The sequence below is a fragment of the Halichoeres trimaculatus genome, unplaced genomic scaffold (assembly GCF_033239565.1).
Source record: "Halichoeres trimaculatus isolate MK-OKI-2021-1 unplaced genomic scaffold, fHalTri1.1 fHalTri1_scaffold_6, whole genome shotgun sequence".
Lineage (NCBI taxonomy): Eukaryota > Metazoa > Chordata > Actinopteri > Labriformes > Labridae > Halichoeres > Halichoeres trimaculatus.
In genome coordinates, this window is record NW_027437184.1 from 36,729,273 (window position 1) to 36,757,072 (window position 27,800).

The following is a 27,800-nucleotide window of genomic DNA, read 5'->3' on the forward strand; positions in this document are numbered from 1 at the left end:
CATAGATAATGATTATGTAATTAATTAATGTAATTAATGTAATCAAGTAATTATTACTTGAACTTTCAATTAGTGCAAAACAACATCAGCTGGGCTAGAGCAAATTGATGGTCCTTTAAAAAAGATAGTTTTTTTTCACCAAGCAGTTAAATATGGCACATATGATGGGCAAAGGCAAAGAGCTCTCTGAAGACTGTCAGGATTTGATAATCAAAAGTTTTGAGTTGGCCCAAGAACAGCTAGAGGCGGGGAGCAGTTTAAGGGTTTTCATTGCATGAGATGTACATTGATCCAGAAATCCAAAATCCACAGGGGAATGAAACAGAGAGCTTGGCAGTGTGAAAGAGGCAGGGCAGGAACTCAAAGGAGGCACGCAGGGAGTATGGGAATTCACTGATCTCTTCCTCAACCAGAGTAAGAGGATTGCCTGATGAGCTGATGAACCACAGGTGTGAAGATGTGCCAGCGACAGCAGCAGGTAGAGGAGGGGGAGAGCAGCAAGGCACCGCCCACTCGTGATGGGCGATATGGCCCAAAATTTATATCACAGTATTTTTCCTTCACATTGCGATAACGGTATTATATCACGGTTTTCCAACATTTAAAAAAGGGAAGTCTTTTCAAAACATGATTCTCTGTTCTGTGTTACAAGTGTACACATCCTACTTAGCAGGTGGAAAATGTCCAATACTGTAATAGAAAAAGACTTTTGCCCACAATATGCGTTTGGAAGAGAAGCTTGTCCCATTTCAATGTTGAAGTGCACTTTACTGGTGAGCAAACTGGGTCTGAGGAATGAAGAATACTTACAGAAAAAATGACTTTTTGCATCTTATTTAAAAAGGGTGAGCAATTAACTAATAACATTTTGAATGCCAAAAATTTGTAAAATTAACATTACTAGTTTTTCGTTCCATGAGTTTTCCTTAATATATGTTCTGTATGTTTTCTGAAGCTTGTAAGGTTGTCTAATGAAGCACTAAAGGTTTCTGATCTTTTATTTCTCTAAACACTGCTGCAGTAGTACAGACGGCTGTGGCACGACATCTTACAATAACAATTTGCTGTCGCTATCATGTTTTTCGGAAAACAGACACAGAGATACTGACAGATGGGTGGCAGTAAATTTGACTGAAGAACAGAGGGCAACGGTTCAGACTCAGAGCCCGAACCACGACCAAAAAAACAAAAACTTTTGAGGCAGACCTGGGTGTACAGCTTTGTCAATCTAAGGTAGGATTCATGAATCATTTAATGCTGTTTTAAGGTATTTCTCGTCATCACTCACAAGGAGTATAAGCAATAACCTGTCCCAACAGAACTACATGATGTGGTGCTGGACAGCACTCAGACCTTATCCTCAGAACAAGTGTCTATCAAAGGCATTTTGTAGCTAAATTATTATTGGAGAAAAAAGTGAAAACAAACTTATAGCAAACTAGCACACTGGTTGTACCTTTCCCATCAGCCGGAACACCTGCTGACATGACAGCAGACACTCCGTCCAGACACTGGAGCAGGCTGGCTATTTATGCCTAAACTCCACCAAAGCTTGGCAAAACTCATGTTTTCGTTGGCACATATTTTATTGATAACAAAAGTAATCAAGAAATGTATTGGTTTTAATGCTACGAGGCTATGAACCTTGTTCGGCTGTGAAACTCTGTGATTTAGGCGCACTATTGTTTGAGCCGCAGGGTTCAAAGTATTGAAAAAATGTAGCGGCTCATAGTCCGCAAACTACGGCTTCAGTTTACTTCCAAATGTTTATTTTAATGCCACTACTTTTTACTTTTGTTAAAAAATGGCTGTATCACATTTTAGGTTTTGAGGTGTGACTTACCTATAGCGATGTACGGCCTGTGTCCAAAGCAGGGTAGCTTTCATCATGCACATCAGATGCCTTGTCTGGTGTTGACAAGATCGGCACAGAAGGACCCAAACGCAAGACTCAACAAAAAAACTCTTTAATGAAAAACTCCAAGCAAAAAACAGAAAATCACAGCTAAGCTGGCAACTAAAATCTTCAGAAGAAAACTCAAAGGCAAAATAGTTAATGGAGTAATAGCGCACGTGGCAGACAAGGACATGGACATGAGACAACACGATCTGGCACAAGACAAAGGGAGACACAGACTCTTATACATGAGGTAATGGGGCACAGGTGGAAGCAATGAGGGGTGGAGCTCACAATCACAACAGCGGGAAACATGAGGGCAGGAAGAGAAGTTACCTGAAACGAGAGGAGAACAGTGACTACAAAATAAAAGCTGACAAGACAACATAAAAGACAACACAGCAGTAAAAAGTGCAAGCTTCACATTACTGCTGAGACATGACAGTACCCCCCTCCTAGGGACGGCTCCAGACGGCCCAGGATTTCCAGCTTGGTAGGAGTCTTTGATAAGGTCCTTGTCGACAATAAAGCTTGCTGGAATCCATGACCTCTCCTCAGGCCCATACCTTTCCAGTCCACCAAAAACTGTTTGCCTCGCCCACGGTTTCTGACAGCTAGAAGGCGTTTAACAGTGTAGGTCAGACCTCCTTGGATACGTGAAAGGTAGGGTGGACTCGGAGGCTTCTGGGGAGGCGAAGACGGACAGACACAGGATTAATAACTTTAGCGATAGGGTATGGACCCACAAACCTTGGAGCAAGCTTCCTAGAAGCTACGTGAAGAGGCAAATCCCTGGTGGAGAGCCACACCCTCTGCCCTGACGAGTACTTAGGAGCCGGACTCCTACGTCCATCAGCAGCCCTCTTCATACGCGCAGCACTGCACATGAGAACTCGTCGAGCCGCGGACCAGATCCTGTGGCAGCGGCGAACCAAGGCGTGGGCAGAAGGAACCACCACCTCCTTCTCCCCCTCAGGGAACAAAGACGGCTGATATCCATAAGCACACTGAAAGGGGCTGAGTCCGGTGGCAGAGGTGGGCAGGGAGTTGTGAGCAAACTCTATCCAGATGAGGTGCCGACTCCAGGATGAGGGGTTCTGGGATACCAAACAGCGCAGACCTGTCTCCAACCTCTGATTGAGCCTTTCAGTCTGGCCATTAGATTGAGGGTGGTAGCCCGAGGATAGGCTCACAGTGGCTCCGATGAGCCTGCAGAACTCCCTCCAGAACCTTGAAATGAACTGTGGGCCCCGATCAGATACAATGTCCCTGGGAAATCCATGGATTCTGAAAACATTGAGCAACATAGTTTCTGCAGTCTCTTTAGCAGAAGGCAGCTTAGGCAGAGGAATAAAGTGGACCATCTTGGAGAATCTATCCACCACCGTCAAAACAGTGGTGTTACCTTGGGATGAAGGCAATCCTGTGACAAAGTCCAAAGATATGTCTGACCAGGGTCGGCTTGGGACTGGCAGGGGTTGTAGGAGTCCATTTGGTGCTTTAGTGGAGTTCTTACTGCGGGCGCAGGTGGGACAGGCAGCCACATACTCCACCACAGCCTTCTCCATGGATAGCCACCAAAATCTCTGTTTGATTACAAACATTGTTCGTTTCACCCCTGGATGACAGGTTAGCAAGGAAGTGTGCGCCCAATGAATGACCTGTGACCTCACCACCTCAGGCACATACAACTGGTTAGGCGGACAGTCACTAGGTGCTGGGTCATCACCATTTGCTTGCTTAACCACAGACGCTATCTGCCAAGTAACCGCTCCAACCACACGGTTCAGTGGAAGGATAGGTTCAGGTTTTTTGGCATTAGGCTCCGGGTAAAACAGGCGAGACAACGCATCTGGTTTAGCATTTTGTGACCCTGGACGGTAAGACAAGGTAAAGTTGAAGCGGTTGAAAAATAAAGTCCATCTGGCCTGACGTGCATTTAGTCTCTTAGCAGTCCTGATATATTCAAGATTTTTATGGTCAGTCCATACAATGAATGGATGCTCAGCCCCCTCCAGCCAGTGTCTCCATTCTTCTAAAGCAACCTTCACTGCCAGTAATTCACGATTCCCCACATCATAATTTCGCTCAGCAGGGGTAAACTTACGTGACAGGAAAGCACATGGATGGAGCTTGTCATCCTTGGCTGATCGCTGAGAAAGAACTGCCCCAAGGCCCTCGCTGGAGGAATCCACCTCCACCACGAACTGTCGGTGAGGGTCGGGAATGGTGAGAATGGGAGCCGAGGTGAACATGGTCTTGAGTTCCTGGAAGGCTTGGTCTGATTCTGGAGTCCATTTAAACTGCACATGGGGAGAGGTCAGTGCATGCAAGGGAGCGGCTATCGCACTAAAATTTCTGATGAATCTACGATAAAAGTTTGCAAATCCCAGAAACTGTTGCACATTTCTTCTGTTGGCTGGAACAGGCCAATCAGTCACCGCACTGACCTTAGCAGGATCCATCTTGACTTTACCCGGACTGATGATGAAACCAAGAAATGATGTGGAGTTGACATGGAATTCACACTTCTCGGCTTTCACATACAGCTGATGATCTAGCAAGCGCTGAAGAACCTGCCGAACATGCTGAATGTGTGTCTCCTCATCAGGGGAAAATATCAGGATATCATCAAGGTAAACATATACAAACAAGTTCAAAAAATCCCTTAAGACATCATTAACCAGAGCCTGGAAAACTGCTGGGGCATTCGTGAGGCCAAAAGGCATGACCAAATACTCATAGTGACCTGAAGGAGTATTGAAAGCAGTTTTCCATTCATGTCCCTCCTTGATTCTAACCAAATGGTATGCATTTCTCAGGTCAAGTTTGGAAAAAATCTTTGATCCTTGCAATTGTTCAAAAGCACTTGACATGAGAGGGAGAGGGTACCTGTTCTTGATAGTAATGTCATTCAATGGACTGTAATCAATACAGGGACGCAGAGATCCATCCTTTTTGCCAACAAAGAAAAAGCCAGCACCTGCGGGTGATGATGAGGGACGAATCAGTCCTGCCTTCAACGATGAGGTGATGTAGTCCTCCATGGCTTTCCTTTCAGGTTCTGAAATGGAGTACAGGCGCCCCCTGGGAATGGCCGCCCCTGGCTGCAGCTCAATAGCACAGTTGTATGGTCTGTGTGGAGGTAGTGATGTGGCTTTTGTCTTATTAAAGACCTCTTTTAAGTCCAAATAGCATGAGGGAACATTGGATAAGTCTGGAAAGTGTTGGTCAATGGGTCCCTGATCAATGTTTTCTAATTTAACAGTGTGAGTGGACCCCTGAAGACATGATTGGCATTCTTTTCCCCACCTCAAAATCTTCCCTGAGCCCCAGTCAATGTGGGGGTTATGTTTGATTAACCAGGGAAATCCGAGAACAAGGGGATGTTGAGCCGAGTTAAAAAGGTGAAAAGTGATCTCTTCTCTGTGATTGCCATCTAGGATCATCTCAACTGGTTCAGTAGTGTGGGTCACTTTAAATAAAAGACTTCCGTCCAGTGCACTAGCTTCTACAGGTTGTGTCAAGGGTGTAGCATGCAATCCCCACTTTCTGGCCAAACCCCAGTCCAGTAAACTTTCATCAGCCCCGGAGTCTATTAGAGCCCCTTGAATCATGGTTTGTTTGTTAGACTCTATGTTGACTAGTGTCAAGGTGCGAGAAGGGTGTTTCAGGGACTCAAACCTGCTTACCAGTGCCTTTCTAGCAGCAGGGCCTTTAGCTGGACAATCTACCAGAAGATGACCCAGCTCCCCGCAGTAGAAACACCGCCCCTCTTTCAGTCGGCGCTGTCGTTCTGCAGTAGTCAGTTTGGCACACCCCAGCTGCATTGGCTCCTCCTGGCTGCCAGGAGAAGTGGATCTCTCGTAATTGTCAGGCTGCGGCAACACAGGTCCATCTCTGCTCTGTGGGGTGAAGGAGCGCCCCCCCTGGTGAGGATGCCATGAGCTGAGGTGTCTTTCCTTGGCTCTTTCATGGAGTCTATTGTCTATCCTAATAGCCATAGCAACAATGGAGTCAAAATCTTTGGGTGTGTCTAGTGGAGCTAGTTGGTCCTTGATAGGATCTGAAAGTCCATGTAAAAAGGCATCAATAAGGGCTAATTCATTCCACCCACTGTCTGCTGCTAATGTCCTGAATTCAGTGGCGTAGTCAGCCACCCGACGTTGCCTCTGCTTTAAATGGACCAGTGCTCGGGCAGCATCCCGACCAGGAGTAGTGTGATCAAAAACCTTCTTTAATGTGTCCGTAAAAACAGAAAAAGAAGTACATACTGCAGATTCTCGGGCCCATTCAGCAGTAGCCCAGGCTGCAGCTCTCCCAGTTAAATGGGATATCATGAAGGCTATCTTGGCCTGATCTGTGGGGAAGGCGGTCGGCAACTGGTTGAAATGCAAGTCACATTGCACCAAAAAAGGCCTGCAATCCCCAGAGTCCCCCGAGAACCTCTCTGGAGCAGCTAGTCGAGGAGCAGGCATGGCTGTGGATAATGGAGCAGCAGCAGCAGCAGCAGGACCTGAAGCAGGGGCAACATGGTCTTGTGTAGGAGAGGATTTGCTTTCTAGATGAGCGAGCACACGATGAAGCTGTGCGGTTAGCTGGCTCACTTGCTCGTGGACTGAGGCCTGAAACTCCCCTTGTTTTAAGTGCAAGTCTCTCACTCCTTGATTAATGCTGCTCAGCTGTTCCTCATGCTGCAGCAGACGGCTTCCTTGGTTTCTCAATGCCGTCTTCATGGCCTCTGAGTCTGCTGGGTCCATAATTGGCCAGATCGTACTGACAAGATCGGCACAGAAGGACCCAAACGCAAGACTCAACAAAAAAACTCTTTAATGAAAACTCCAAGCAAAAAACAGAAAATCACAGCTAAGCTGGCAACTAAAATCTTCAGAAGAAAACTCAAAGGCAAAATAGTTAATGGAGTAATAGCGCACGTGGCAGACAAGGACATGGACATGAGACAACACGATCTGGCACAAGACAAAGGGAGACACAGACTCTTATACATGAGGTAATGGGGCACAGGTGGAAGCAATGAGGGGTGGAGCTCACAATCACAACAGCGGGAAACATGAGGGCAGGAAGAGAAGTTACCTGAAACGAGAGGAGAACAGTGACTACAAAATAAAAGCTGACAAGACAACATAAAAGACAACACAGCAGTAAAAAGTGCAAGCTTCACATTACTGCTGAGACATGACAGGTGTGCATGAGCTGTTTCGCCCTCTGCACGGCGGCAAATGTTTACCTCATCACGTCACTTGCTACTGGCCTTGAAAGTGTATTTTCTAAATGGCTGTGGCAGAAAAGTGTCTTCTCATGTTGGGAAATGAAGAAATAAGCCTCCCACATAGATCAAGCACTACATGAACTAAATTATGTGTAACAATGCTTTACCCCAGTAATAACAGTATTGCAAAATTCATTTCATGGCAACATATGATACCAGTGACAGCTGGGAGCTTACATGATATCCATGAGCGTTCTTTTGGACCATACCCCTCCCAATCCAGAAGATACTGGAACCCCCATCCACGATGCTTGACATCTAGTATTCTGGAAACAGTGAAGGCAGGATGATCATTGATGAGCCAGGGGATGGTGGGGGAACGGCCAGAGGGCTAAGGTCACTGGAGGAGGCAGGCTTGAGGAGAGAGACATGGAGGGTAGGGTGGATCTTCAGGGACACTGGCAACTTGAGTTTCACAGAGGAGGGATTGATGATTTTTACAATGGGGAATGGTCCAACATACCGAGGTGAAAGCTTGCGTGATTCCGTTTGGAGGGGCAGGTCCCGTTAGGAGAGCCAAACCATCTACCCACCCTTGTGGGGGCTGGAGAATGATGGAGGACCGCCTTCCACTTGTTGTGTTCTGCAGAGCAGGTGAGTGCCACTCTAGCGCTTCTCCAAACCTCCTTAATCCTCTGGAGGTGCTCCCTCACGGATGGATCTGCCACAGATTGTTCTTCACCTGCAAACAGGGGAGGCTGATATCCAACACAAACCATGAATGGGGATATACCTGTGGCAGAGCTGGTGAGGGAGTTGTGGGCGTACTCCACCCAGGGAAGGAAGGTGCTCCAGGAGGAGGGTTTTGGGCGGTGACACACCGGAGAGCTGTCTCCAAATTCTGGTTAGCCCACTCTGTCTGGCCATTAGTCTGCGGGTGGTAGCCAGAGGACAGGCTGGCTGCTGTGCCAACAGCTGAGCAAAATTCTTTCCAAACTTTTGATGAATACTGAGGGCCTCGGTCTGAGATGATGTCACAAGGGATTCCATGACTCTTGTACGCGTGGAGGGCGAGAAGGTTAGCAGTCTCTAGGGCAGAAGGCAGTTTAGGCAGGGGCACATAGTGTACAGTCTTGGAGAATCGATCAACTACAGTGAGGTTGACAGTGTTACCTTGAGACGGAGGAAGTCTGGTGACAAAGTCTACTGCTATATGTGACGAGGGGCGACTCAGGATGGGAAGGGGGCACAGCAGCCCAGCCGGAGGTTGATTGGATGTCTTGCCTCTGGCACAGACAGAGCAGACTTGGACGAACTCCAAGTCTGGAAGAAAAGACAAAGTCTCAGCAAACGGTGTCTATTGGCAAGTTTCGGTCATCGCAAGCCAAGCCACACGGTGCTTTGCGCTTGTGCCACTTGGTGCGAGCCAGCGATGGCTTGAACCACAGAGGAAGCTTTGGCCGCTGTGAGTGAATCTCCGGTCGCTCAGTAGCCGGAAGCCAAGCAAACCTTTACCACGGGCAGATTACATCCTCTGTGCAGAGAGACAGTAGGCTTTGCCCTCAAACTATCTCCGCCCCTCTATCTGGCGCACACACTTCAGCCAGCTGGTGTTTCTTTGCCCGCTGCTTCCAGGGCTGCCTCATGGCTGCCTCATGGCTTTTCTCGGGGCCAAGGGGCTTGCACTGCTTCAGAGTGTTCAGTGGTGGCACACCGCCTCAGGATTGCTGTCTTCCTTTAGGCCTTGCAAAGTTGCAACTTGGCCCTGGAGCACTCTGGCTGCGCGTCAAATGGTCAGTGCCGGGGGCGATAGCCCATTGCCTTTTCACATTTTGTCAGGGGAGAGCGCGGACGCAGTCCCCCAATACCAGAAATTATGCAGTCGAGATTCCCACATTTGGGGAATTCACAGGGGTCAGCACAGCCGAAGTGCAATGGCTGAGCCTCGCCCTGGGTGAACCACCTTCTTGATCATGGTATCTCCCTTGCCAGGTAAGTATGCCTTGCACAGCTCGCAGACACAGACCTGCTTCACGCAACTACCATCCTGGCTGGCAGTGCTGAAAATATCCAGAGGTAACCCTTTTGGGTGTGGTCAGAGGCTCGAGAGGAAGCTGAAGCTGCTGAATCAGTCCTTCATGGATAAAGCTTTATTAATCCCCGGAGGGAAATTCAAGTTGTTTGGGCACTCTTCCAAGCAAAGAATTGTACACTCTGATGGCTGCAGGGAGGAATGATCTTCGGTACCTCTCGGTCCTGCAGCGCACAGAGGTAAGGCGTCCCCTGCTGCTGATCCTGTGAACTATGATGTTGTGAAGTGGGTGATCAGAGTGACGGATGATGGCCTCCACTTTCTTCTGTGTATACCTTTCCACCACAGCCTCCAGTGAGTCCAAACTGGATCCAACCACGGAGCTAGCTCTCTTCACCAGTTTTTCCAGTCGCCTCTTGTCCTTCTGCTTTAAACTATTTCCCCAGCAGACTGCACCATAAAACAAAGCACTGGCTACCACGGACTGATAAAACATCTGCAGCAGCTTTCCACAGACATCAATTGATCTGAGCTTCCTTAAGAAAAAGAGACGGCTCTGCCCCTTCTTAAAGAGTGCATCTGTATTAAGGGACCAGTCCAACTTGTTGTCCAGATGTACACCAAGATATTTGTAGGTTGACACCACCTCCACGTCCACCCCATGGATGTTAACTGGCTGATGGCAGAGCCCAGACTTTCGGAAATCCACAATCATTTCCTTTGTTTTTGAGGTGTTCAGTAGGAGACAATTTCTATGACTCCAGTCACAGAAAGCTTTTATCAGATCCCTGTATTCAGATTCCTGTCCATTTTGGATACACGCCACAATAGCAGTGTCATCGGAGTATTTTTGGATGTGGCAGGACTCAGAGTTGTATTTAAAGTCTGCAGTATAAAGTGTGAATAGGAATGGAGCCAGAACAGTTCCTTGTGGAGCCCCCGTGCTGCTCATGACCGTCCCAGAGACGCAGTTTCCCAACCTGACAAACTGTGGCCTCTCTGTGAGATAGTCTGTGATCCAGCAGACAAAGGATGGGTTCACTCCTATGTCTTTGAGCTTATCTCTCAATATCATGGGCTGGATGGTGTTAAATGCGCTTGAAAAATCAAAGAACATAATTCTTACATAGGTGCCAGGTTCTTCTAGATAGCACAGGGCACGGTGGAGCATGTATGTAACTGCATCATCCACTCCAATATGATTTCTATATGCAAACTGCAGAGGTTCTAGTGTGTCTTTGACCTCAAGTCTCAACAGACGTAAAAGCAGCCTCTCAAAGGTTTTCATAACATGTGAGGTGAGGGCAACTGGTCTGTAGTCGTTAAGTTCAGCTGGGCATTTGAGTTTTGGTACTGGCACAATACAAGATGTTTTCCACAGAGCCGGGACCTGACCCAACTGTAGACTCAGGTTGAAGATCCTCTGAAGGGGTTCACACCATTGGGCAGCACAGTCCTTAAGCAGTCTTGGACACACACCATCTGGACCAGCAGCCTTCCCTGAGCACAGTCTTCCTAACTCTAACCTCACTCCTAAAGCTGTGACAGACGGTGACGGTGGAAGAGGCACAGGTGTAAGAGGGGATGTAGCAGGGGTGGTGGAGAGACACAGATGTGTAGAAGGAGCAGCAGTAGAAGAGGAAGTGGTCGCTGTGTCAAACTTGTTGAAGAACTGGTTGAATTCATTTGCACGTTCAACATCACCCACAATTGGCTGCCTTGTCTTTGTGTTATAACCAGAGATGTTGTTGATTCCTCTCCACACCTCGCGCATGTTATTATTTTGTAGTTTTCTCTCAATGTTCTTTTTATATTTCACCTTAGCCTCCCTTAATCTCCTCTTCAGCACTTTTTGCACCAGTTTGAGCCGTTCTTTGTCGCCATCTCTAAAGGCTTCCTTTTTCTGATTGAGGATATCCTTGATGTCACTTGTGATCCAGGGTTTGTTATTGGGGAAATGGAGTACAGTCTTTGATGGTATGATATTGTCTTTACAGAAGTTGATGTATTCAGTAAAACAGTCAACCTGTTTATCAATATCTATACTATTTTCATCTGTTTCTATCAATACATTCCAGTCTGTGCACTCAAAGCAGTGTCTCAGAGCCTCACTGGCCTCAGGTGTCCATTTTCTAACTGTTACAGTAGTTGCATGCTGCCTCAATACGCAGGGTCTGTAACAAGACTGAAGTAAAACCAGATTGTGATCCGACCTGCCCAGTGGTGGCAATGCAGTGGCACTGTATGCATCTTTGACGTTTGCATATAGAAGATCAAGTGTTCTGTTCACTCTGGTTGGGCAATTAACAAACTGTTCAAATCCAGTGAGATAAGAGGAGAGGCTAACATGGTTAAAGTCTCCAGATATTATTATGAGAGCCTCAGGATGTTGAGTCTGTAGCCTGGCAACAGTTTCTTGGATAACATCACATGGAACTTCAGCAGTTGCTTTGGGTGGAATGTACACGAGGATTGTTATTATATGACTGAATTCTCTGGGAAGGTAATATGGCCTCATCCCAACTGCCAACAGTTCAATGTCCGGACAACACATCTTCACCTTGACTGTAGTATGATCAGGATTACACCATCTCTGATTGATGTATAAAACCAGTCCTCCACCTTGTGACTTGCCACTAGCTTTGGTGTCTCTGTCCAGACGTATCAGCGTGAAGCCAGGGATATCCACACAGGAATCAGAGATGTTTTGATTCAACCAGGTCTCAGTAAAGCACATGAGGCTGCACTCACGGTATACATTTTGTGTCTTCACCAGTATCTCTAGTTCATCCTTTTTGTTGGGCAGAGAGTTGACATTCCCCATGATGACTGAAGGAAGAAAGGGCTTGTATCTCCATCTCCTGGCCTTTAACTTTGCACCAGCACGACATCCTCGGAAAGGCTTCTTTATCTCAGCAGGAATAGGGTGATATCCTCCAGATTTGCTCCATCGTAATGCAAGAAGCTCCTCTCTTGAATAGACTCTCCTTCCAGCAGACATATCCATGAGTTGTTGTCAAAAAAGTCCAGTACTGAGCAAAAATTAGCAAAAGAAACAATTAAAGATAAAAATATAGCTAAAAAAGCAGAGTAATAACAGAGAGCTGCCAAACTTTGCTGCTACCGCTAGAAGCGCATCATTCGAAAGCTGTCATCAGCACTAGAGTCAGTGAGAACACTGGCTTGCGTCAGTTTTTGTTTGTATGAAAGTTGTATGTTGTTTATGTGGTGATGTTTTACGTGGACCCCCAGGAAGATTAGCAACCACAACGGTGGAAGCTAATGGGGATCCAAATAAGAATAAATAATAAAGAATAAAGAACTGTCACAGGTGAGACCTTCAACTGCAGCAGGATGCTGGAGGGTACTGCCATGCGGGGAGGAGAGCCAGGAGGGGATGAAACTTGGCCCACCTGTGTGCCCTCTTTCACTGGTGAGCCCTGGCGTTTGACGCTGATGGGCAGGATCTAACAAAGTGTCCTGACAGGCCACAGTAGATACACAGTCAATTATCCATCCTCCTCTGGCGTTCCTGCGGGTCCAGCTGGGCCCTGCCCTACTGCATGGGTTCCACTTGAGTGGAAGAGAGGGGCTGAGAAACCAAGAGAGGTGGAACAGGTGATGAGCTGACTGGAGAAACTGATGGGGAAACTAACCTCTGGGTTCCTGTCTCCCCCTCTCTCTAAACCTTTCCCTAAGTTTGTTATCTAACTTGATAGAAAGCGAAATTAAATCCTTGAGAGAAGAGGACTCATCTCTAATGGCTAGTTCATCCTTAAGGTGTTCGGATAAACCCCTCATAAAAATCCCCATAAGAGCAGTTTCGTCCCACCCACACTCATTAGTTAAAGTGCAGAATTCAATGGTATAGCTAGCAACTGACTGAGACCCCTGGGTTAATGCTAAGAGGCACCGGGCTGCCTCAGTCCCTTAACAGGGTGATCAAACACTTTGCGTAACTCAGACAAAAAAAGACTCAAAGGAACTGAGCGCAGGTGAGGCGCTGCGCCATAATGCAGTAGCCCATTTAGCAGTTCAACCACAGAGTAAATTTATCACAAAGCAATCTCAGCTTTATCAGTGGGATAGCTAGTTGGTTGCAAATCAAAAACAAGACTGCAATTAAGAATACACTAACCACAAAAAACAAAATTCCCAGAAAAAGGCTCAGGGGTCAAAACATAAGGTTCCTTAACCGAGTGAAGAAAGACTGGGGTATAGCTTCTGGTTCAGGGAAACTACTTACTGAGGCACTGGGGTTGCTGGTGCTGGGGTGAGTGGGTTGAGGTATCAGGGAGACCACATGGGCGAGTTGCTGGGAGAGATCATTAATGGACTCCATGATGCCATGCAACATCTTGTCATGGTGTCCCACGAAGATTCCCTGATTTCTGAGAGCTTGCTGGGTCCATGCTGGCCAGTGTCAGTATAATTCTGTCAGTGTTTGATAATTAAGGGTTTGAGTTGGATCCAAGAGCAGACAGAGGTGGAGAGCAGTTGAGGGTTTTTACTGCAAGAGATGTACGTTGATCCATGAATCCAAAATACACAGGGGAATGAAACAGAGAGCTTGGAGGTGTGAAAGAGGCGGGGCAGCAGGGCAGGAACCTAAAGGAGGCATGCGGGGTGTACAGGAATTCACTGGCGCTGATCTCTTCCTCAGCCAGAGTATAAGAGCACTGCCTGATGAGCTGATGAACCACAGGTGTGGAGGTGAGCCAGATACAGCAGCAGGTAGACAGCAGCAAGGCACCGCCCACGAGGGAGAGAGAGAGAGAGAAGCTCCACATGGGGAAGATCATGATAAAGACATTTGCAACCTGATTGTTGCTCAGCATCAGAATGGAACTGGTTACAGACTTATATCAAAGCACCCGAATATGCCAGTCAGCACCATTGGGGCCATTACTCGCAAGTGGAAGAAGCACCACCTTACCATTTACAGGCCACGCACAGGAGCTCCTTGCAAGATTTCAAACCAGGGAGTCAGTCAGAGAAGTACTCAATGAGCCAAGGACCACCCTGAAAGTGCTCCAGAAAGACTTGGAGGCAGCAGGTACAATTGTTACAGAGAAAACAATAGGCAATGCACTCCACTGCCATGGCCTATATGGGCGCTCAGCCCGCAAGACTCCATTCCTCAAGAAAAGGCATGTTGAAGCTTGTTTGAAGTTTGCTAAACAGCATCTTGACAAGCCTGTAGAATACTGGGAGAATGTTGTCTGGTCAGATGAGACCAAAATTGAACTTTTCGGCTATCATACTACATACCATGTTTGGAGGAGAAATGGCACTGCGCATCACCCCAAAACACACTTTACCAACAGTAAAGTTAGGAGGTGGAAGCATCATGATATGGGGTTGTTTCTCATCTCATGGTATTGGCAAACTTCATATAATTGACGGAGTAATGAATGGAGCCATGTATCGGGAAATTCTTGATATGAATCTGCTGCCATCCACCATGAAGATGAGACATGGTTGGACCTTCCAGCAGGACAAGGATCCAAAACACACAACAAAGTTGACTATCAAATGGTTTCAAAAAAGAAAAACAATCTGTTAGAATGGCCTTGTCAATCACCTGACTTGAATCCAATTGAACATTTGTGGAGAGAACTAAAGAAAAGGGTTCACCAGAGGGCACCAAAGAATATTCCAGATTTAAAGCAGGGATCTCAAACTCGTGCCATGGAGAGCTAGAAGGCTTCAAGTTTTCTTTCCAACCAAAAACTCCACCAGCTGATTTCACTGATTAGTCCCCGCTCTCTGCTTGAAGGTGGGGTAATCAGTGAAATCAGCTGGTTGAGTTTTTGGTTGGAAAGAAAACCTGCAACCTCTTGGCCCTCCATGGCACAAGTTTGAGATCCCTGACTTAAAGACAATCTGTGCAGATGAATGGGCAAAAATCACACCTGAGCAGTGTGGAAGATTAGTTAAAACATAAAAGAAGTGTCTGGAAACTGTCATTGCAAACAAAGGCTTCTCTGCTAAGTATTAGATGAGTCTCAGTTTGAGTGTTCAATACTCTATTCCTGTGTTATTGTATTTAATTCCACATAATAATTTGTGGACCTTAACTTTGTGATTTTCTTCTCATGTGTGGATTATTTGAGTTAATACCAATGTCTGGTAGAAGTTTTGTTTGAATTACATCTTTGGAAATAAATGTGATGAGAAAAAAGTTGACGCGTTCAACACTTATTTTCCCCACTGTAATGTCCGAATGTATAACGTAATAAAAAACCTGTTGTTTTTAACATGAGGGTATTTGCTGTGCAGTATTTAGGTGGTGCTTACACTGTAAAACTATGGCAATTCTACAGAAAAATATGCTACGTTTAAAGTGACTTTGAAGTAAACTTTAATGTCTTGCGATGAGAATTTCAGTTAAACAATGTTATATACACTCACCGGCCACTTTTTAGGCACATCTGTCCAACTGCTCATTAACGCAATTTTTTTATCAGCCAATCGCATGGCAGCAACTTGCTAGATTCAGGCATGTAGACAATGTCAAGACAGTTCAAAGCGGCAGTTCAAACCGAGCATCAGAATGGGGGAGAAAGGGGATTTAAGTGACTTTGAACACAGCATGGTTGTTGGTTCCAGCCGTTCTAGTCTGAGTATTTCAGAAACTGCTGATCTACTGGGATTTTCACACACAACCATCTCTAGGGTTTACCGAGAATGGTCCAAAAAAGAGGAAATATCTAGTGAGCAGCAGTTCTGTCGGCCAAAATGCCTTGTTGATGCCAGAGGTCAGAGGAAAATGGCCAGACTGGTTCGAGCTGAAGGAGAGACAACAAAAACTCAAATAACCACTCGTTGCAACTGGGGTATGCAGAAAAGCATCTCTGAACGCACAACACATCCAACCTTGAGTCAGATGGGCTACAGCAGTAGAGGACTACACCGAGTGCCACCTCTGTCAGCTAAGAACAGGAAACTGAGGCTACAATTTGAACAAGCTCACCAAAATTGGGCAATAAGAATTTGAAAAATGTTGCCTGGTCTGATGAGTCTGGATTTCTGCTGCAAAATTTGGATGGTAAGGTCGGAATTTCGCGTCAATAACATGAAAGCATGGATCCATCCTGCCTTGTATCAACAGTTTAGGCTGGTGGTGGTGTAATCGTGTAGGAGATATTTTCTTGGCACACTTTGGGCCCCTGAGTACCAATTGAGCATGGTTTAAAGTCCACAGGCTACCTGGGTATTGTGGCTGACCATGTCCATCCCTTCATAACCACAGTGTAGCCATCTTCTGATGGCTACTTCCAGCAGGATAACGGGCCATGTCATAAAGCTGGAACCATCTTAGACTGGTTTCTTGATAATGACAATGAGTTCACGGTACTCAAATGGCCTCCACAGTAACCAGATCTCAATCCAGTAAAGCACCTTGGGATGAGGTGGAACGGGAGAATGTCATCGTGGATGTGCAGCCAACAAACCTGCAGCAACTGCGTGATGCTATCATGTCAATATGGACCAAACTCTCTGAGAAATGTTTCCAGTACCTTATTAAATCTATGCCACAAAGGATTAAGGCAGTTCTAAAGGCAAAAGGGGGTCTAATTGATTTCAATTGTTAAAATGTAATTTATCTGTAAATAACAAAAGTTTTAAATGGTAAAATTGACAGGAATGTCAATGTTTTTACAGTATTTCTCCAACCACAGCTGCTTTTTTTTTTTTCTTTATTGGTGCACCTTGCTGACCTCTTAGCATTCAGAGATCAGATGTCCTGAGAGATGCAGCCATCTGTTTGCTGCCTATGCCTTTCAGGTCAGGTGCTTCACATGTTATGTCTGTGTTGCAGGTTGCTGTAGCAAGGATGAGGAGTACTCAACAGGTGTATGCTCTGAAGATCATGAATAAGTGGGACTTACTACGACGAGGAGAGGTGCATACACTGACACACCAGTACACACATTCAGGTAGCAGATTGTGTGTTCCCTTTGAGTCCTCATTGAAAACTATACTTTATTGTCAGGCTTTCTTTGAACTGGTGTGCTACTCATATCTTGGTTGTTTGATGTGACCAGTTTACTCGCTGGTTTTAATGTGTCTGTATAAAACCCTGTAGTTCTCTGTTTCATTATAAAATAAGTGTATTATTGTCATAAAAAATAGGTGTAGGTTCTGCAAGTTGTTAAAATCAGGGCTGAGACTGAGGGCAGTGAGAAAGTCACCGTAATGAACTTAGATTCACACTGGATGTTTGTGGTGTTAATCACTGTCCATTCTTCTCCTTGATATTGATTTAAATGAACTTGTTTCTGTGGCATGGGGAGACGGCATGTTACCAAGAGGAGAGGGAGGTTTTACTGAAGGGTGACAGAAGCTGGATCACAGAGCTGCATTATGCCTTTCAGGATGACAACTACCTGGTAGGTTTCGACATGATTACTCATGAAAACTAAATTATAAAAAAAAAGTAAAGTAAAAAAGCAATTATTTACTACAAGTGTTCAATTATACACCCACCCACCCACCCACCCCCTCCCTCAGTACCTGGTGATGGACTACTACGTAGGAGGGGACCTGCTGACCCTGCTCAGTAAGTTTGGAGATCGGATCCCTGAGGACATGGCTCAGTTCTATCTGGCTGAGATGGTCATGGCCATTGACTCTGTCCACAGACTGGGCTATGTGCACAGGTAGATCAGCTTCTGCATTTACATTGGTGCTCATGTCATGTCACATGCTCATGTCACTGTGCTGTCACCACATTGGTTTTTCGTTTTACATCCATTGTTCCAAAAATCCTTCACCATAACGATGTCATGGTATTTACACAGTACTACTGTCCACCTTTAGCAATTATATATTTTTTATTTTTATTCTTTTTTTTTAGAGTGGGTGATCATAAATATAGTACAATACCAGCAACACATTTCAAAAATTGAAACATGGAATAAAAAATCCTCAAAACACTTTGTAAAGCTGAGAATCCTAAATAAAATTACTATTAACAGGTTAGTAATATGACTAGTTATAAAAGCTGGAGACTTCCAGAGGAAAATAGAAAGAAGTTTTGACTTTTGTGAGGGAATTTGTGAGTGAATAGTTCCACAATATTTAAAAATGATGTCCCTTAAAGTAAGACTAGAAAGAATCAGTGGATATCATCATCTACACGACAGAAAGACCATTAAAGATTCAGAAAATCTGGAGAACTCTCTGTACAGAAGAGTCAAGGACCAAAAACAATACTGGATGGACCCTGAACTTGAGGCCCTCAGACCTCACTCTGCAGTGGGATTAACTGCATGGACTCAACATCATTTCTAAAAACCATTTTCAGTGAACCTATCGTTACAGATGCTTTAAGATGGAAAGCAAATACTAGGGGTGCATCCGATAGTCCTTTTTTGATAAGGAACCTTCCTAACTGAAGAAATGACCCGGAAGCATTTAAGCGTTGGCCTCAATAAGCGCTGTTCGAATTCTCCAAAAGTTAAGGAAAGGAGGGTCGTCTCTTCCTTTAATATCTCCTTTAGCTTAGGAAACACCGGACCATCCTTTTCAAAAGGAAAGGAGAAGAAAATGCCCCATAATGCCTTGCTGCACGTGACGTGTATAAACACGGCTACTGACGAAAGTTTACGAAAACTTACGATGGAGAAGGGATGGAAATAATGTGAGAGACTGTTGCTTTTCTAACATTTACCATCATGTGCCTGCCTGAATGTGTTTATTGTGTTCACGATGTATGAATGTCAAAAAGATTTATAACCCGAAACGTTTGGTTGCAACTCCGAACTGAAACAATGAGTCACTAGTGATAGAAGTAATAAAGTTTATTAACATCAATAAAAGATGGACAAATGAGGACTTTTACGATACTCCAAATATAATGAATTCAAACAATGTTCGTAATGATATATGTGAATGAAAGAGGGGGTGTAGTGTTTCTGACAGTCTGCTGTATTATCCACAGTCCTCTTGTGTTATCAGGCTTCAGACTGTCAACATTTATAGATGCTCTCACGAACCTCACAGCTGTGAGCAGGAAACACACATTGTATGACCAAAGACAAAACACCGTCGCAGGTAAATCCTCTGATCATGGATTGTTAATGTTAACCGGTGAAGACACGAAAAGAACCTGTGAGATAAGGCAGAGGACAAATGCGCTTCTTGTAGTTCATTTTCGAAACATTGTAGTTCGTTGTGGCTTACCTACATCACAAGTAATTGTCGTCACATAAAATATGACATCAGAGTGAAAGTGTAGTCGAATTCCTCTTTGGCCGCAGTTCTCCTTTCCTCTCATCGTTTTTTATCGGGGTTAAGGTAAAGTGGATAGGAAAGGACTTATGAAGGACTATTCGGATCCACCCAAGATTTAAGTAAGGACAAATTCAAGTAAGAAAATATTGATGGCTTAGATTTGTGTGTCAAATGTTTATACGCACAACTTAAGCACAAATTTGTGAATAAGGCCCTTTCATTTTTTAGGGAAGATCTTACATATTTCAAGAAGACAATACGAAACCACATTCTGCACAAATAACAGCTCAGTAGCTCAGTTGTAGCGAAGTGCAGGTGATAGGCTGGCCTGTCTTTCTTCCTGACTTGTCACCCACTGAAAACATTTTGAGCTTCATGAAATGAAAAACAGGGCCAAGGAGATGTTGAACTGTTAAGCAGCTGAAATCCTCTGTAAGGCAAGAATGGGACATTTGACTGTCAGACTTAAGAAACTGGTCTCCTGGGTTCAAAGAAGAGCTGATGACACACAATGGGACACGTACTAATTGTTATTGGTATAGGGACTAAATTTCATTAAGGCTGTGGTCTACAATTTGGGAGGTTGGTAATTATTAATAACACTGTTTATGAGATGGTCTGATCTGGACAATAAAAAAAGCAAAAAGAACGGAAAAACCTGCAAAATGGCATAAAGATTGACCAATCCAAACTGTCGTTCCCCTCATTTTGGGCTTGTGCATGAGTCCATCCAATCCCCTGTCTTGCCTGCTCCGCACCATCCCCCCCATGGTCTCGCCTTGTTCTGCCCCACTACCCCCTCACGTGAGCTAGCTGCTCAGCCACTGATGCATAATGGAGCCGTAGAAGACCGAAACCAGGAAGCTGTTACTGTTACCCTCCCCAGGAAAGGGAAGAAAATGAAAAATTCTTGAGGAAAAGGCTGAAGAAAGGAAGAACTATGAGCGATACAGGTGCCAACAGAGACTGAATATTGGAGAAATGTATGACCAGTGGAAAAAGCTGCAGAGGGATTTGGGACTGAGGACTGACACTGAGACAGTTGAATTTCTGTTGAACAGGTAATTACTTTTTTTTTTACCACAGCGGGAGATGTCAACTGAACAACTAACTGGTTAGTCTGTGGCTATACTGGCTATACCGGCTGAACGTTGCTGGTCGGAATGGGTAGGCTCTGTCAATAGATTTTAGAACAAGCTAGCCATGCATCTTTACCATTGTAAACTGAGCTGGTGAAAACATGCCGAGAAAGGCAAAGCTTCGCCCACAGTCAGCTCTGCCCTGATCAGCTGGCAAAGCCAGACCCGCTTCGCTCCACTAATTTATGGTTTTGATCGAGTCAGTCCAATCGACAAAGCTACCACTGTGTGTTACAAGGGGGGTGACTGTTGTGTTTGTTTTTATCTGCCGGCTGGCTTCTTAGATAGATAGATAAATAGATAAATAGATAGATAGAAGGTAGATAAAAAGATAGAATTTATTGCCATTGTGACACGTAAAATGCGAGGCGGCAGGCTGCGCTTTTCAAATGTGTCTCATCAGCCAAACTGGGTTTCAGATCGTAGACCAAGCAAGAATTTAGACTTTTCACTTATATTTAGGTAGAAACAGTTTAGGAAAAAGAAAAAACAAACACCAGAAACTGTTTTTAATCAACATTTTTTACAGTCTCCCGACTTTTGCAGAATCAGGGTTACAAAGGTTCATGTATTCAAAGGTCCATGAGATGAGATATCTAATGGTACGGTCACACCAAACGCGGATTTGCAGTGAGATTACATACAAAGTCAACGCAAAGATGCGTTCAGACGCCGATTCGCCCCGTACGCGTTTGGGGCGTTTGTGCGCTTGAAGCGTTGGCGCGTTTTGGCGGCAGATGTGAATTCACTCGAGTTGAAAATATTGAACTTTCGACGCAAATTTGCGTGAAGGGTGTGCCGCGGCAGCCAATCAGCAATGACTATTCCCGACGACTTCATTGATTTGATGACACTGGGGGGTAACCGCCACCTGCTCCGACTCCAACCCCGCCAGAAGATGGAGGAGAAAACAATCTGTGTGCTGTGTCATTATCCACAGTTATACGATATGACATGTGTAAACTACAGAGACCAGAAAAAAAGGAGCAGGCTTGCGTGAAAGTCGCTGAGGAGACAGGTTTTGAAGGTCAGGTCTGTAAATATTCATTTCCAGCTGGATGTGCCTGCACGGGCTATCACTGAGTCCGACTGTGTTTTCCTCAGTGGAGTTTTGAGCCTGATTGAGAGGAGGATAGAGCGGGGCAGGGGCAGAGCCAGAGCCAGGGAAAGGATGGAAGTTCTCTGCGGTCTTCTCTTTCCTCGACCCCTTTATTATCCCCAGGGAGACCTCCGGGAACATGGGTCTGTGGTTCGGGGGATCGGGGTTCGGGGGGTCAAGGATAAGGTTGCAGGGAACAGCCAGGCAGGGCCGGTGGATAACCAGGGAGAGGCAGCAGGCCTTGATTGAGAACTCCAAAGCTTTCACACACTCTCCTGTCATGCTTTTGCAACCACACCTCATTGTTTTTCAGATGCTCTGTTGGGCTTTTGGTCTTTAAATGAATGGGCTCTCTACTATTTTTTTTTGGTTATCTTTTTTTTTCCTGTTTTTAAAACTTTCCTTGAAATGGTGACTAAAGGTAAAAAATTCAGAATGTGTTCATTTGTTTTTTTTTTTTTCTATAAATCATGTTGTACATGAATAATTTGAAAGTGTTTAAAAAAAACCTTTTCTTATTATTTCTGTAACATTTAGACACCAGGACGAAACCTATTAGCCAGATTTTTTCTTACGTGGAAATTGCACTTTCAGTCAACAAAGTTTTCTGTTCTCATGCTTTTCTTCACAGAGACATTAAACCTGACAACATCCTACTGAAAGATGATGGGCACATCAGACTCGGGGACTTTGGATCCTGTCTCAAGGTCCTTGAAGATGGAATGGTGAGAGAGACACAAACAATGGTTAGACCAGAGGAAAAAGTCTGAGTCTTGAGGGAGAGAATCTGTGATCAGGCATTGTTTCATGCTACCCATGGGAGGCATCAACTATTTATTTTGCTTTGCAGGTTCACTCCTCTCTGGCTGTGGGGACTCCAGACTACTTGTCTCCAGAGATTTTGAGGGCAGTAGAGGGAGATGGAGGCTATGGTCCTGAGTGTGACTGGTGGGCTCTGGGTATCTGTGCCTATGAGATGCTGCTAGGAAACACCCCCTTCTATGCTGAGTCTATCTCTGAAACCTACGTGAAGATTGTACACTTTGAGGTAATGGGGTTTAGATGAGCTAATGATCAGCAGCGTGTGTATGCGTGTGCGTTTGTGTGTGTATGTAAATATGTATGTGTGTGTGTGTTTGTGTGTGTGTGTGTGTGTGTGTGTGTGTGTGTGTGGGTGTGTGTGTGTGTGTGTGTGTGTGTGCGCGCGCGTGTGTGTGTGTTATGTCCATCTGTATGACCTGTTAGCTTTTATCAGGAAGCCAAAGATGCTATTCTTTTCACAGGTTATGACACTGAACACAAATGATATGTCTGTTTTCAATTTGAAGGTTAAATAAAGACCTACCGTCACTAGACCCATGAATAACTTACTCTTTTGAGGTGCCAGCTTTTGACATTTTTGTGCCCTGATCAACACAGCTGCAGTCAAAAGGAAATTCAGAATTCTGTCTATGTTTAGGAACATTTTGAGTTTCCAGCGTCCGGCCCTGAGGTTTCAGAAAGAGCTCAGTCCTTCATTACTGGGCTCATCTGTGAGAAAGACGTCCGTCTGGGAAGGGAAGGCTTCACTGACTTTAGAACTCATCCTTTCTTCTCTGGACTTGACTGGGGCTCCCTTCATAAACTCCCTGCACCCTTTCTCCCAGAAGTGTCAAATCCAACCGACACCTCCAACTTTGACGTCCTGGGCGATTGTCTCACAGAGATGGTATGGTGTTTGTCACACTGCTTCCCTCCATGCACTTATCAAGTTTATCTCTGAAACCCTCTCAAACAAAGACTTTACAGTGACAGAACAAGATGAGCACATTATTAACAGCTGCAGGCTTCTATTCCCTACAGGAGACATTGTCCGATGTCATGGACAGCGCTCCAATAGGGGTACACATGGCTTTTGTTGGATACTCCTACACTGCAACCAGGTGTGCACCAGCTTATGATCCCTAACTAAGACCTGATCCATACTGTAGCCTCACCACATACTGTTCAACTTGTCTCCCTTTGACAGTGAGACTGGGGCTGTGGACCGCAGTCAGGACATCATGATGCAGATCGATCACGCCAGGCTGAAGGACTGTAACAGTCTCTACACACCAGGGAATATGGTAAGACAGCATTACTACAAGTGTGAACGTATGATGGAGTTTCACCTCGTTTGTCAGTTTGCATAACCTCATAATCACCTGTCAGTCAAACAGCTCATTTGCAGTGGATTAATGGATCCTTACCTTCATACCTGCTAACATCAGAATGAGCATGGTCAGGGTACTCCCTTGAAAACAGACATCAGGGGCTTCATAAATTTGTTTAGTTCATGTGCACAGAAATTTCACATAATACTGAGGAGACATGACATTTGTAGCATGAGGGACTGCAGGTGGAGGTGGTGTTGCTGTTCAAGTGCAGTATGCACAGAAAAGTGGCGGAGATAAAGGCGAGAGAGAAATCAAAGGTCTCACAGGCTGGACAGACATCCACACTGGCTGGAATGAAGCTCATGTGCTAAAAATCACAGTTCCTTGAATGTCTGCTTTAGGCCAGCTCCAGTGTGGAATTAGATTTGTGCCAAAAAGAATCAACCAAAAAAAAATTGAAATTGCAAACAACAACAAAAAAAAAATTCAGAGATACAATCCAACTCAAGCCAGAAAATGTATTAGTTGCACTCAAAATATTTCTGTAATTATGTAAAAAAATTAGCCTTTTACTTTTCTTATCAACAGTTCTTTTTTTTGTTTTGTTTTGTTGTGTTTTTTCTCACTGAAACTGTTTTCTCACAGGAACTGTGTAAGGAGCCAAACGAGTGACTGTTAAGGATGACAACATGATAACTGATAAAAAGTCAGAGATTTTTTGGGCATGTTTGTTTTCTTCTAAAATGCAGTAAATATGGCATATTTTAGAAGGAAATGAGCATAAGACCTCTCCATGAGTGATCTACTACCTTATCCTGGTAGAGGGGTCTGCGTGTCCCAATGATCCTTGGAGCTAAGTTGTCGGGGGCTTTATGCCCCTGTTAGGGTCTACCATGGCAAACAGGTCCTAGGGGAGGGATCAGACAAAGTGTAGCTTACACACAGACACCTCATGACAAGTTCAAAAAATGGTGCCAAGTTTCCCTTGTCCGGACATGGGTCCCAGGGTCCCCTCCTGGAGCCAGGTCTGGGGGTGGGGCTCATTAGCGAGTGCCTGGTGGCCGGGCCTGCTCCCTTGGGGCCCGGCCAAGAACAGCCCAAAGAGGCAATGTAGGACCCCCTTCCCGTGAGCTCACCATCTGCAGGAGGGGTCATAGGGGATTGGGTGCACTGTGAGTTGGGCGGCAGCCAAAGGCAGGGACCTTGGCGGACTGAAATCTGGGCCAGATACAGTCGACCTCATCTCTACACATAACAAGGGCTCCGGAACCAGTCTTCTTGAATCAGCACCTCCAAATCTGAGTCCATGGTCCTCAGCTGGAAAAGGGTGGAGTGGCCTCTCCGGGTCGGGGATGAGATCCTGCCCCAAGTGGAGGAGTTTAAGTATCTTGGGGTCTTGTCCACAAGTGAGGGAAGGAGCAAAAGATCAACAGGCAGATCGGTGCGTCTGCAGTAATGTGGGCTCTGCACAGGTCTGTCGTGGTGAAGAGGGAGCTGAGCCAGAAGGCTCTGTTTACCTTTTTGTTTGCTCTCTGTTTACCAGCCGATCTTCATCCCCACCCTCACCTTTGGTCATGAGCTTTGGGTAGTGACCGAAAGAACGAGATCACGGGTACAAGCGACCATAATGAGCTTCCTCTGTAGGTCAGCCGGGCTCTCCCTTAGAGATAGGGTGAGAAGCTCGGCTATCCGGGAGGAGCTCGAAGTAGAGCCACTGCTCCTCTGATCCATTCTCAACTCCTCCGCGTTGAGAGGAGTCAGATGATGTGGCTCGGGCATCTGATGAGGATACCTCCTGGACGCCTCCCTGGTGAGGTGTTCAGGGCACCAAGGAACAAGTGGCCTACTTTAAAAGAAAACAAACATACCTAAAAGGTCTTGCCGATATTGCTGGTTTTCATGTCGTCATCCTTATGAGTCACTCATTTGGCTCCATTGAATCAAACATAGCAGTCCATCAACGCGCGCACAATTACCGCCAAGCTTGCTTCATCTGCCCTCTCCTGGTGGAGAAGATACAACTTCTGGGTCAAAATAATTGATGAAATTAAATAATACTTCCCATTATTTATTTTTTATATTATTTTTTATATATCCATTTTATCAAATATTAAACAAACAAATGTTTTTTTTTTTGTTTGTTTGTTTGTTTGTTTCATTTTAAAAAGAAAAAAAAAGCAAAAATAACTGTTATTCAGTGTTTTGTTTTTCTATTCATAATTGAATATCAATTGAAGGAATGATACATGGAGAAAAAATAGAATCCTGAACTGTTTTTTGTTAAACCGCTGGTTTACCGTCGCTCAGACTAGTGTCACCTGCTGCACAGAACTGCTCCCCAGGCAACAGGTGTCACCCAAAACTAGTCAACCAATGAGGATGCATTCCTCACAAACCCCACCCACTCAGGAGGTTTGCACCAGAAATCGCAATTAAAATGCCAGGCAGCACAAACGAGAAAGCTGACATTGAGAAGAAAAGTCTGATCAGTGAGAAAAAAAGACAGCACTGTAAACAAAAGAAGAAAAGTAAAAGGATAGGAAAAGTAAAAGGTTAATTATTTAAACAATTACAAAAATATTTTGATTGCAACTAATACATTTTTTTTGCTTGAGTTAGATTATATCTCTGAAATATTTATTTTTCATTTGCAATTTACATTTTTTTGCTTGATTCTTTTCAGCACAAATCTAATTCCATAACTCCAGAAGTACAAGGAAGCACATAAACATTGAACCAAGGAAGAAATGTTTCCCAGCAGAAATCAGCATGTTTACAATAAGCTTCCAAACAGCATTTTAGTCTGACTAGATAATTTCTCTATCTGCACATACTGAAAAGAGGTGATTCCTTTTTTATTTATTTTTTAACAACTCATCAGCTCAGATAACATTAAGATCACAATTTTGTCCAATGAGAGGCTCAGCTCATCTGACTGACAGGTGGAAACTCCACAAGAGAGAAGTGCACTGCAAATCTGAGAGGGTAAATTTAACTCCCTTAGTGTTAAATTTAACACTGCTCCGGGGTTTACATTGGAACCACTGGAAAAGTGTTAAATTAACACTGTTCAGAGTGTTTAAAGTTTAAAACTATGACAGTGTCACCCAGTCAACTATTACAATGTAAAATAACACCACAACGGTGTTAAATTAACACTCACTTGGTTCTTCCATTGGTACCACTATGATAACCACCCCAAAAAAAGACTGAAGTGATACTAAGAACATTTATTTTTTCTCTGGCAATTCACAAAAGAAATGTGAAGAGACAGAACCAGTCTTCGAAAAATTTCTGTAATACAATGTAGTCTACAAATGCAGTTCCCTCCTCACTCACGGTTCTCTGCAAACTTGAAATGGTCAATTTAACTCCCTGGGAGTTAAATTAAACACTGCGCTGGTGCTTATGTGGGAACCACTGAAAATTCGTTAAATTAACACTTTTCAAAGTGTTAAAAGTTCAACACTACAACAGTGTCAACCAGCCAATTTTTACAATGTAAAATAATAACACCACAATGGTGTTAAATGGACACTAAGTTGCTGTACATTGTTCTTCCATCAGTAACTTTGCAGAAATAAGGAAATTCCATTGAACCAGTGTTTCATTAACACTTGTTGGTGTACTTTTATTTTAGCTGAAATTTTATTAAAAGGTCAATCAAAGTTAGAGTTTAAGTTTGAAATCTGTGAGTGTTAACACATTCATGTGTGATGAAAACCCCAAAACAGACTGAAGTGATAATCAAAATAATTGTTTTTTTCTCTTAAACAACTACAAAAGATGAAATTTCATGAAACAGACCCCTTCATCAAAACACATCTGAGCGATAGAGAGAAGAGAGAGCAAGAGAGAGAGAGAGAGAGAGAGAGAGAGAGAGAATTGAGAGGAAAGGGTGTGTGTGTGTGTGTGTGTGTGTGTGTGTGTGTGTGTGTGTGTGTGTGTGTGTGTGTGTGTGTGTGTGTACACTTTCATAACTATACTATGCTAGTGTGACAAAGTGATAATTTGGTGTACTTAGGG

The 27,800-nt window shown here is 44.6% G+C and overlaps 1 protein-coding gene and 1 non-coding gene across 2 annotated transcripts in view; one reads left to right on the forward strand and one right to left on the reverse strand.

Annotated features, from left to right (window-relative positions):
* Positions 1-27,800, forward strand: part of dmpk (DM1 protein kinase) — a 65,902-nt gene that overhangs the window by 18,215 nt on the left and 19,887 nt on the right. Inside the window, exons 4-11 of the mRNA XM_074671538.1 lie at positions 16,985-17,068; positions 17,460-17,555; positions 17,677-17,825; positions 22,271-22,364; positions 22,490-22,687; positions 23,099-23,347; positions 23,482-23,561; positions 23,648-23,744. Coding sequence (XP_074527639.1) covers positions 16,985-17,068; positions 17,460-17,555; positions 17,677-17,825; positions 22,271-22,364; positions 22,490-22,687; positions 23,099-23,347; positions 23,482-23,561; positions 23,648-23,744 — 1,047 coding nt within the window. The remainder of the gene's footprint in view (positions 1-16,984; positions 17,069-17,459; positions 17,556-17,676; positions 17,826-22,270; positions 22,365-22,489; positions 22,688-23,098; positions 23,348-23,481; positions 23,562-23,647; positions 23,745-27,800) is intronic.
* LOC141792310 (U1 spliceosomal RNA) lies at positions 8,964-9,127 on the reverse strand. Its single transcript, XR_012598368.1, has one exon. It is a non-coding gene; the product is annotated as a U1 spliceosomal RNA (small nuclear RNA).